This window comes from Melopsittacus undulatus, unplaced genomic scaffold (assembly GCF_012275295.1).
Source record: "Melopsittacus undulatus isolate bMelUnd1 unplaced genomic scaffold, bMelUnd1.mat.Z mat_scaffold_56_arrow_ctg1, whole genome shotgun sequence".
In the NCBI taxonomy this organism is placed as follows: domain Eukaryota; kingdom Metazoa; phylum Chordata; class Aves; order Psittaciformes; family Psittaculidae; genus Melopsittacus; species Melopsittacus undulatus.
Genome location: NW_022994426.1, coordinates 564,247 through 575,951, shown reverse-complemented (window position 1 = coordinate 575,951; position 11,705 = coordinate 564,247). Strand labels below are relative to the sequence as shown.

The 11,705-nt window shown below is 58.2% G+C and overlaps 1 protein-coding gene across 1 annotated transcript; it reads left to right on the top strand.

Moving 5' to 3' along the window:
* Positions 1-7,984: 7,984 nt before the first annotated feature.
* Positions 7,985-10,096, top strand: LOC117438718 (serine/threonine-protein kinase pim-1-like). Its single transcript, XM_034074161.1, is given in 6 exon segments — positions 7,985-8,500; positions 8,581-8,631; positions 8,950-9,316; positions 9,523-9,699; positions 9,941-10,032; positions 10,034-10,096. Coding segments are annotated over 6 exon segments (1,266 nt in total).
* Positions 10,097-11,705: the final 1,609 nt, after the last annotated feature.

The window sequence follows — 11,705 nt, the reverse complement described above, 5'->3', positions numbered from 1 at the left end:
TGCGATTCACAGCAGGTCCCAGGCAACCCTCCAGATCCCAACGCCACCCCTGGGCAGGGGACAGAGAGGGAAAGATGAGGAAAGGGAGCAGGACACCGATTCTCCAAGAAAAACAAAGGCAGCAGGACACGTGAGAGAGAGGGAAAATGGGACAGGAAGGCAGGACAAAGGCAAAGACAGGCAAAAATAAGAGATGGGGAGCAGGACAGAGCTGGAGGTAAGAAAGCCAGGGCTGGGCAGGAGGACAGAGAGATGGAAGGAAAAAACACACTGTGCTGCGACTGAGAAATAAGAGTGACAGGGTAGTGGTGGTGGGGAGCCCTAAGAGGAAGTATGACAGAAAAATGGGGGGGACAGGGCAAAGACAGGGAGCAGGACAGAAACAGAAAACGAGAGGGACTGAGCAGGGCAGAGGTGGAGAAAGAAGGGAAAGAAGAGAAAGGCAGCAGAACTAAGGGAAAGACAGAAAAGAGCAGGGACAGAATGCAAGACAAAGTGATGGAACAGAAAATCCTGATGGGCTTCAGGCTCAAGATGAAGGAATGAAAAAACAATGGGGAGAGCAGGCCAGAATGACAGTGAGAGAAGGAAGAGAGAGCAGGGCAGCACTGGAAGACAAAACCAACTGCTGGGCATCAGGTCAAGAGAGGGAGAAAGGAAAATTCCAGAGCCAGAGTGAAAGAAGGCACAGCCAGCTGGACAGAGAGGCTGAGCAGGAAAGGATGGGACAGGGAATGGGACAGAGAAAAGGAAGACAGGAAAAAGGGAAAGAAGGACATGAGAAGAATAAAAGAGTAGGGATCTGCACAGAGATGGAGAAAGAAGCAGCAGGGAAAGAGGAAGAGAGGCAAACAGTGGGAGAGGGAGCAGGGCAGAGAGAAGTAAAAACTACGGGATTGACAGAGATCATCAAAAGACGTGGTGGGTAGAGGAAAGGTGAGTGGGTAAAAAACAAATAGGGTCAGGGAGAGCTTGCTAGCAACACCAAGCTGTGTGGTTCGGTCAATACGCTGGAGGGAAGGAATGCCATCCAGAGGGACCCTGACACGCCTGAGAGGTGGCCAATGCCAACCTCATGAAGTTCAACCAAGCCAAATGCAAGCTCCTACACCTGCGTCAGAGCAATCCCAGCAATCCCAGCTACAGGTTGGGAGCAGAAGAGACTCAGAGCAGCCCTGTCCAGAAGGACTTGAGGGTGTCGGTCGATGAGAAAATGAACATGAGTGTGTGCTCACAGCCCAGAAAGCCAACCGTGTCCTGGGCTGCATCCAAAGGGAGTGTGACCAGCAGGTCGAAGGAGGTGATCCTGCCCCTCTGCTCTGCTCTTCTGAGACCCCACTTGCAGCACTGGGTGCAGTTCTGGTGTTCCCAACATAAAAAGGACACGGAGCTGTTGGAACAAGTCCAGAGCAGGCCACGAGACTGAGCAGGGGCTGGAGCAGCTCCTGTATGGAGACAGGCTGAGAACACTGGGGTCTTCAGCCTGGAGAAGAGAAGGCTGCATGGAGACCTCAGAGCAGCTTCCAGTGTCTGAAGGGGGGCTACAAGGATGTTGGAGAGCAACTCTTCATCAGGGACCAGAGTGACAGGATAAGGGGTGATGGGTTCAAGCTGAAACAGGGGAAGTTTAGGTTAGATATAAGGAAGAAGTTCTTCCCTGTGAGGGCGGTGAGGGGCTGGCACAGGCTGCCAAAGGAACTTGGGAATGCTCCATCCCTGGCAGTGTTCAAGGCCAGCCTGGACAGAGCCCTGGGTGACATGGTTTAATGTGAGGTGTTCCTGCCCATGGCACAGGCTTGGAACTGGATGATCTGAACGTCCTTTCCAACCCTAACTATTCTAGGATTCTAAAACCAGAGCAACAAACAAGACTAACAACTAAGAGAAAGAGAAGTGCAGGAGCAATGAGCAGCTCAGAGGGATGGAGAAAGAAAGAGAAGCATCAGAAGCCCTGCAGAGTGATGGAGGAAGGGTCTGGGAGCAGCAGACACAGCCAGAGAGAGGAGAAGTAGGCAGGGAGAAAGACAGAGACGGTGGGATACAGAATGAGCTGCAACCATGAGAAGGGGCTGGTAGAGTGACAGAGAAAGGACTTGGAGAAGAGAGGGACGTGGAGGACAGCACAGGAATAGAAGAGAGGTCTGGGGAAGGGAGACAATGAGAGCAAGGGGAAAGGGAGCGGGAGCTTGGAGAGATGAGAGGCAGACACGGCCCCAAGGGCCGGGCACTGACCACAGCTCCCGCTCTCCGTCCTGCCAGGGAACCTCTTCAGCCCAGGCCCTTCTTTCTCTGCCTCTCTGTGCTCTCCCCTTTCCTCCTGTGCAGGCCCAGGGCCAGCTGCAGGCCGCAGGCCGGGCTGGGGCAGCTCTCGGCGCTCTGGCAGTCGGGGTGCCCGGTGCCTGTGCCCACAGCGGGGCTGTCTCCATCTCCACAGGGGCTCGCTCACCTCAGCGCTGGCCCCGGCCCTCCCCTCAGCACAACCTGCAAGCCCCAGCACCAACATGGCCGCCGGCAGCCCCAGCACTACAGCTCCCAGCATGCCCCGGGGCGCTCCTCCTGCTGCCAGGCCCTGCTGGGCCACCGTCCCCTGGCCATAGGCCAGAGGGAGCAGGAGAAGGGCAGGAGCCGGAGAGGTGAGGAGCTCACCTGTGGGCTGGGGCTGTGCTGGGGTTGGTCCATGTCCCGTCTGCTTCTGCCCCACTTGTCAGCACAACCAAACATCTGCTTGTGTCCCTGACCAGTAGAGCTGAGCATCTGCTTTTGTCCCTCATCATTAGAGCTGAGCATCTGCTTTTGTCCCTTACCAGTAGAGCTGAGCATCTGCTTTTGTGTCTTACCAGTAGAGCTGAGCATCTGCTTGTGTCCTTTACCAGTAGAGCTGAGCATCTGCTTTTGTCCCTTACCAGTAGAACTGAGCATCTGCTTTTGTCCCTCATCAGTAGAGCTGAGCATCTGCTTTTGTCCCTTACCAGTAGAACTGAGCATCTGCTTTTGTCCCTCATCAGTAGAACTAAGCATCTGCTTCTCCCCCTCATCAGTAGTCGATGCCCTGGCATGTTAAGTACTTAAGAAAGACAATACTTTTATTTAAGCAAAGGAATTCCTTTAACCCCCTATCCTGGTTTAAACCAAGTCCCCCAACTCCCGGAGAGTTAGGAAGGAAAATCCAAGGAATGCAGCCCTCACGGATTGAGATAAGAACGGTTTAATAGCTAAGGCCTAACACAATAATAATGATACAGCCAATAACAAGCTAAAAGAATACAACACCTCACCAGCCACCGACCCATAACTCACTCCACCCTGCCCGGCCGAGCACCGCGTGCTTCTTCCTCCATTTTCCTCTCGAGCTCCATCCCTCCTGCTCTCTCTCTCCCAGCTGCATCCTGGGCATCACGTGCTATGGTATGGAATACCACATTGGCTAGCCTGGGTCAGGTGTCCTGTCTCTCCTTCCTCCCAGCCTCTCCTCCTCCACCTGGCTGGAGCCTGTGCCCAGAAAAAGCCTTGAACAAAAACACCCCCAAAACATACTTACTATCAGCAACTGTTCCAGCCCAGAACTCAAACCACAGAACTGCACCAGCTACAAGAAGGAAACATGACTGCCACGCCTGAACCCATGACATTATCCACCCCTTATTCCATACCATTCACGCCATGCCCAGATCCCACATTTCCAATACACCCTCACTCTTAAGTCCACCCCTCGATCATGACACATCTCTATGTTGCATCTCTGGAATGATGGCCTGAAATATCTGGGCCCACCAGGCTCAAAATCATTCACCGTCCCCTTCAGCAGTTCTACAGCTTGCTGCTGGGGACTCCATACAGCTGCCTTCCACTTCCAATGCTTCCAAAGCACTGGAGGGGCCCAGTGGATTAGATACCTGGCCATACTGTCCCACATGCCCTGCCACTCATGACTGTCCAGCCTTGGGGACAGTCTCCTGGTGCTCCTATATCCTTGTCTAACCCTAGACAAGACCAAAACCTGACTCTGCTTAACTTTTGGGGTCAGACAAAATGGCCGTGGGTAGAACACACTCTGTGTGTGTGCCACCATGCTGATCCCTATCACAATCAGCAGGCAGGACCCAAGGTCACCCAAAAGCCATTCATAACCGTCAGAACTCTCAGATGATGCTGCTGCAGTTGTCACTGGGGCTGATGTAGCTGCCGTGCTTGCCAGTTCTCCCACCACCAGCTTCTCTTCTCCTGAGTCCGGATCTTCCTCCACTGCCTTGCTGGGAAGTGCTGAGTGGTCTCCTGCATCCTGCTGGGGGTCGGCGGGTGACTTACAGGGGACACTCTTGGCCGTCGGAGGGTCGGGAACGGCCGCGGGACTCACCTCCCCCGCTGCCTGATCCTGCTGCTCAGCTACCGCCCTGCTCCGCTCCTCCCCCGCCTGCTCCCGCTGCTCTGCCACAGCCGTTTGGCTCCCCGTGCAGCTCTCCCTGGCAGCCTCAGCTGCCGGCAGCTCCCGGGGCTGCTCCTTCCCGGCTTCATGCAGCCTCACGCAGACGGAGGCGAGGACAAGGACAAGGACGGCAAAGAGCAGCGGGACGGCCTGGTACAAGTCCAAGTCCACGGCCACGTCCATCCCCCCCTGCTGCCGGAGCCCCACTGTATTACAAGCCTCTGACACAAAGTACAGTGAAACAAGAAACCTAGCCCAAGCCCCATGATCGACAAACACAAACACATCCAATCCATACACAAAGTACCCGGCAAAATCCCGAAACCGCGAGATCCAGAGAAAAACCTCTAAGAGCCAATAAATCAGCATTGTGACAAGAGACCATAAATCCGCTCAGATCTGTTCTTATCTCAAACCTTCGGGCCCCACGTTGGGCGCCAGAAATGTCGTCGTTTAAACCAATTCCCCCAACTCCCGGAGAGTTAGGAAGGAGAATCCAAAGAATGTAGCCCCCACGGATTGAGATAAGAACGGTTTAATTGCTAAGGCATAACACAAAACCCCTACTGCCATTCACTACTACAAATAATAATGATACAGCAAACAGCAAGTGAAAAGAATACAACACCCCACCAGCCACCGACCCATAACTCACTCCACCCTGCCTGGCCGAGCACCATGTGCTCCCTCCTCCATTTACCTCTCCAGCTTCTCTTTCCCAGTATGCATCCTGGGCATCACGTGCTATGGTATGGAATACCTCATTGCCTAGCCTGGGTCAAGTGTCCTGTCTCTCCTTCCTCCCGGACTCCCCTCCTCCACCTGGCTGGAAAAAACCTTGAACAAAAACACCCTCAAAACATGCTCAAACCATGACACCAGGAATCTTGGAAGTGACTGTGGATTGGCCAGAAGGCACCCGTTTTGGAATGTCACCAGAGAACAGATGCTGAAAAAGCCCCACCATATAATGAATGAGGAAATCTCCAGTGCTTTATCTCTCCTTCCTCACAGATGGTGGCAAATGCCCTCGAGGGGTGGTTGCAGTAATGGAAGCAGAGCAACTGGCAGCACGGAGAGAAACCCATCTGGGCTGCTGCACTGTGGCAAGACATCACTGCCCAGATGCAGAACCTGGTGGTGAAGGTACACCGTGGAGATGCTCATTTACCCAAGAGTTGGGCCACTGAGGAACATCAGATGATGGCTGAAGTACAAAGACAGGGAGGCCTGGCACACTGACTGTATCACACTCCCACCAACCCGCCAGAGCAAGTGCCATGTGCTTACCATGGTGGAAGCAACCACAGGATGGCTGTAAACATGCCCCACACCACTGCCCAGAACACTATCCTGGGCCTTGAGAAGCAAATCTTGCAGCGACACAGCACCCCAGAGAGAACTGAGTCCGACAATGGGACTCATTTCCAGAACAACCTTATAGACACCTGGCATAGAGCATGGCATTGAGTGGGTATATCACATCCCTACCATGAACCAGCCTCTGGGAAAACCCAGTGGTACAATGGGCTGCTGAAAATCACACTGAGAGCAGTGGGTGCTGGGACTTTCAAACACTGGGATATACATAGCAAAGGCCACCTGGTTGGTCAACACCAGAGGATCTGTCAACAGGGCTGGCCCAGCCCAATCAGAACTTTTACATACACCGGAGGGAGATACTGACAACACACTGACGTTTTAGTTGTATCTGGAAGGAAGGATGACTGCTCGGGTCGGGCTGGGGACCAGTCAGCAGATGCAGAGCAATTCTGTTGAGCATCACTTGTGTTTATTGGGTTTTTTTTCTTTTTCCCTTTATGTTTTCTCTCTCCTTGTTATTTCCCTTATCATTATCATCACTATCACCAGTACCTTGTGCTTCGGTTATTAAACTCTTATCTCCACCCTCGGGTTTCTCATCCTTCCGGCCCTCCTCCCCATCCCACTCCAGGAGCCACAACCTGACTCAGTCACCGGCACCTCTGCCCCCTCCTGGCTGCCGGGAACCGCCTGCCCCAGCAGCACCTCCCCCCCGGGGGGAAACAGCCCCAGAGCCCCCACAACAGCCCCGCTCCATCCCCAGGGCCGTGTGCCCGGGGCGGGCACGGAAAGGAGCGGGACGCGCACAGCCCCCAGCCCCCCATGGCCTGGGTTCCCAGCCCCCCATACTGACAGGGAACTCACAGCCCCACTGCCCAGAGCCTCGGGGGGCTGCAGACCCCCAGCCCTGCTCCTGAGCTCTGCAGCACCCCCAGTCCCGCTCCTGAGCTGTGCAGCACCCCCAGCCCCGCTCCTCAGCTCTGCAGCACCCCCAGCCCCGCTCCTCAGCTCTGCAGCACCCCCAGCCCCGCTCCTCAGCTCTCAGCACCCCCAGCCCCGCTCCTGAGCTGTGCAGCACCCCCAGCCCCGCTCCTCAGCTCTGCAGCACCCCCAGCCCCGCTCCTCAGCTCTGCAGCACCCCCAACCCCGCTCCTCAGCTCTCAGCACCCCCAGCCCCGCTCCTCAGCTCTGCAGCACCCCCAGCCCCGCTCCTCAGCTCTGCAGCACCCCCAGCCCCGCTCCTCAGCTCTCAGCACCCCCAGCCCCGCTCCTCAGCTCTCAGCACCCCAAGCCCCGCTCCTCAGCTCTGCAGCACCCCCAGCCCCGCTCCTCAGCTCTCAGCACCCCCAGCCCCGCTCCTCCGCTGGGAGCTGTAGTCCGGGCTCCGGCACATGCGCAGGAGCAGCCGCACTCGTCAGAGGGAACGGGGGGTGCAGCGGGACCCCCGTGAGGGGCAGCGCGGGCCGGGGCCTTTCCTCACGGAGCAGCCGCCCCTCATGGGATCCCAGAGGCACCGGGTGGGCTGCGGTGAAGGGACCTTAAAGCTCCTCCAGCTCCAACCCCTGCCCCGGGCAGGGACCCCTTCCACTGGAGCAGCTGCTCCAAGCCCCTGTGTCCAACCTGGCCCCGAACACTGCCAGGGATGGGGCAGCCACAGCTCCTCTGGGCACCCGGTGCCAGCGCCTCAGCAGCCTCCCAGGGAAGAGCTTCCTGAGATCTCATCTCAATCCACCTCTGTGGAAAGGGAAAAGGGGATCAAATAAGCAGTAAAATGAAGCCTCCTTTTGACTTTCCAAAGCCTCCGGTCTCACTTCTTTATTAAAGCCTCGTTCGCAGGGTCCCAAGGCTCAGGTTCATTTTACAAAGGCTCGGCCGCGGGGATGCTGCGGCCGGGCGGGGGGTGCACGAGCCCGGCCGCGGGGCTGGGCAGGGCCCGCTCCGCCGTTCCACGGGCTCCTGCGGCCGCGTGGACAGAGCCGTTGAGAGCGAGGCTGCGGCGGCAGCGGCAGCAGCGGCTTTGGAGCGGCTTTGGAGCGGCTTTGGAGCGGCTTTGGAGCGGCTTTGGAGCGGCTTTGGAGCGGCTTTGGAGCGGCTTTGGAGCGGCAGCGACTTCGGCAGCGACTTTTGCAGCGGCTTTTGAGCCGCAGCGACTTTGTCATCGGCAGCAGCGGCAGCAGCACCCGGCGCGGCGGCGGCAGCTCTCGGCGGTCCGGAGCCCTCCCTCCGCCGCTCCCCGCGATGGTGCCCCCCGCCGGGGCTCGCGGCGCCGCTCGGCTCTCCCGGTACTGGCAGTGGCGGCGCTGGGCGAGCCGCCGCCGCTGGGTCTGGCGAGGCAGCGCCGCCCCCTGGCGCTCCCCGGCCCGCCCCCAGGCCCCGCCCCGCAGCCGCCCGGCAGCCGCGACCCCCGAGAGCCCTGCGGGGGTGCCGGCACCGGCAGCGCGCTCGGCCAAGGTGCCCGTGGTGCTCCTCACCCGCATTGACCCGTCGCTCTATCTGCGCCCCGGGAGCGGCGGCGAGCGGCACGCCGCGGAGCCTCGGCCGGGAAAGGCCGGGAATGATGCGGCTCCGCTCGGCCCGGAGCGGCCGCTGGGGGCCGGCGGGGACCCCGCGCGCAGCGACAGCGGCAGCGGCAGCGTCTCTCGCGTCGGGCATGACAAGGAGACCTTCGAGCGGCTCTACCGAATGGGACCGCTGCTGGGGAGAGGCGGCTTCGGCTCCGTGTACTCGGGGGTCCGCCTGGGTGACAACACCCCGGTAAGGGGCGGGGCCGGCGGCGGGGCGGGGAGGCGGCGGGGCCAGGCGAGGCTCAGCCCAGCGCTGCTCTCGGCTTGCAGGTGGCCATCAAACAAGTGGCTCGGGAGCGCATCTCCTCGTGGGGCCAGCGGGTGAGTGCGCGGGGCCACCGGCACAGCGTGGGGCAGGGCTGGTGGGGGTGAGGCGGTGGCGCCGGGAGGGGGGAAAGCGGGACAGCGCGAGGGGAGCGGCTGTGGAGTCACCGGGGGACACGGAGCATCCTGGGCAGAGGGTGCCTGGTACCCTTGGGCCGGCTAGGGCTGCACCAGAGCATCCCTGCGGACTTGGGGGGGGGGGGGCACCTGGGAACAGTGGGGCCGGGCAGGGGGCATCAGAGCATCCCAGGCAGGGAGGCACAGGACCCCCGGGCCAGCATCAGCCCCGCTAACGGTGCCACGGTCACCCTGCAGCGCAGCGGAACCCTCATTCCCATGGAGATAGCCATGATGAGGAGAGTGCGCTCCGACTGCAGCACCATCATCCAGCTCCTCCATTGGTTTGAGCTGCCCAACTCATTTGTGCTGGTTTTGGAGCGTCCGGAGCCATCGCAGGACCTCTTTGAGTTAATCAGAAACCGGACGTTCGTGCCCGAGTCTCCGGCGCAGGGCATTTTCCTGCAGGTGCTGAGGGCCGTGCGGCACTGCCACAGCCGCGGTGTCCTGCACAGGGATATCAAGTCCAAGAACATCATCATCCACTTGGTCACCGGAAAGGTCAAGCTAATTGACTTTGGTTGCAGCACCCTCCTCAGGGACACGGTCTACACCAAATTTAGCGGTGAGCGCACAGCCCAGGGTGCTTCCAGTAGCAGGCAGTTTGGGAAAAGAGTCACGTGCTGGTGACAAAGTGGCAGCTCACACCGAGTGTGTCTCCCCACGTCCATGGGGCCACCGGTGCAGCCCCTGCATCCCTGGGGATGCGCGGCTGAGGATGCGGGAGCAGGCGGCATCCGCCTGATGAGCTGTTCCTGTATCCTGTTGTAGGAACACCTTTGTACTACCCGCCGGAGTGGTTCCTCTACCACTGCTACCACGGCCGTCCGGCGGCCATCTGGTCCCTGGGCGTGCTGCTGTATGAGATGGTGTGCGGGGTCCTCCCCTTCCGGTGCTGCAAGGACATCACCAGCGGGCAGCTCTTCTTCAAGCGCCAGATCTCTGTTGGTAGGTACTCGGCTTGGCGGCAGCAGGGGGAGGTCAAGTTTTAGAGGGTGGCAGCTGATCTCCCTTGGTCAGCTGGAGGAGGTGGCACATGTCCTGCCATCCTGCTCTCCTCCAAACCGGATCATGGAGCAGGAGGTTTGGGTGCAGCTCTGAGCACAACCCGGCCTGGGCGCTGCGGACGGTGGCACAAGGTGGGCAGGAGCCTCCTGCAACTGAGTGGTGGTTCCCGGATGCTCCCCAGAATGCCAGCAGCTCATCAGGTGGTGCTTGTCCATGAAAGCTTGGGCCAGACCATCCCTGGAGGATGTGTTCAACCACCCTTGGCTGCAAACATGAACTGCCCCAGGAGACAGCCACACTCCACCCTCACAGCCTGAGCCAGCAGCCGGGCAAGTAAGCCCGGGGTGCCTTCTGGGGGGAGCGTGGGGTTTGTGGGGTTTGGGGGTTTTGGGAGGTTGGGGATTTTGGCGAGGATTTGGGCTCTTGGAGGGTTAGGATGGATTTTTGGGGCCTGTGGGGATTTTTTGGAGACTTGGAGGGTTTGGGGGTCGGTTTCTTGGGGCGACTTTGTGGGTTTTGCGGAGAGTTGGTGGGTTTGGGTGTTTTGCGGTTTTGGGACCTTGGTGAGGTTGGGTGTTTATTGGGGGATAGGGTGTTTTGGGGGGACTTTTGCAGTTATTGGGGGGGTTGTGGGGATTGGTTTCTGGGTTCTTTGGAGGGCAGCAGTTGTCAGAGGGACACCTCCTAAGAGTTCATTCTGCTCTTGTAGCTGAGGCAGTGGTTAGGTTCGGCTCTAGTCTGAGGATAACGCTGGTAACACACGGATTGTATAGTGGGTTCTGATTAGCACTTCCCCTGAGCAAGGCTGATTCAGTCTCTCATGCTCTGCAGTGAGGGCAGGCAAGACCTAATAGCAAAGCAACAGACAATGCGGCTACTGCAACACCAGCCACAAGAACTGCAGCTACTCCAACACCAACCACAACCACTGCGATGACACCAACCACGGCAACAGGCACCAATGGCAAGGACTGTCACTACAGCTGATACGACTCCATAGACAAGCACTGCTGCTATTCCAACAAGGGCAAAAAAAGCAGTGCGGCTACTCGAAACTCAGTGACGAGCAGTGAGGCTTCTCAAACCCAAGCCACAGGTACTGCAGGTACTAAAAGTACAGAGACAGACATAGCGGCCACTTGAACGCCAAGGACAGTCAATGTGGCTACTACAAGCCAATTCAACATGCCCTGCAGTTAATGCAGCCCCAGGCACAAGCACTGCAGTTGCTCCACCACCAGTTTTCAGCTCTGAAGCTCCTCCATCTCTAGGAAGGAGCAATGGTGTTACTCTAAGGCCTGCTATGTATACAGTGGCTACGTCAACCCCAGCCACAAACACTGCAGCTACTCCAGTGCCAGCCACAAACACTGCAGCCTCTTCAATGCCAGTGACACACACTGCTGCTCCTCCAGCCCCATCAACAAGCACTGAGGCTTCTCCAACCCAAGGCCTAAGAACTGTGTCTACTACAACCATGGCAGCAGGTACACGGGCTACTCCAATGCCAAGGACAGGTGCTGTGGCTGCTACAACTCCAATGACACACACTGCAGGTATTCCAACCACATCATCCAGCAGTGAGGCTTCTCCAATGCGAGCCACAAGCCCTGTGGCTACTGCAACCCCAGTTACTGGGGCAGTGGCTACTATGTGGCAATGACAGGCAAAAACACTGCAGCTATTCCAGCCACTGCAACAAGCATAGCAGCTACTGCAGTGCCAGTCACAGCAGTGCGGCTACTCCAGTGCCTGAGACAGGCACTGCAGCTACTGCAACCTCATTGACAAGCAGTGAGGCTTTTCCAAAGCAAGCCACGTGCAGTGTGGGTACTCCCCAGACCCACAACTGCCCCACAAGTGACCCCCCAATGACCACCCAGACCCACAACTCTTCCCAAAGTCATCCTCCTGTAACTCCACAGACACACAACTGCCCCCAAAGA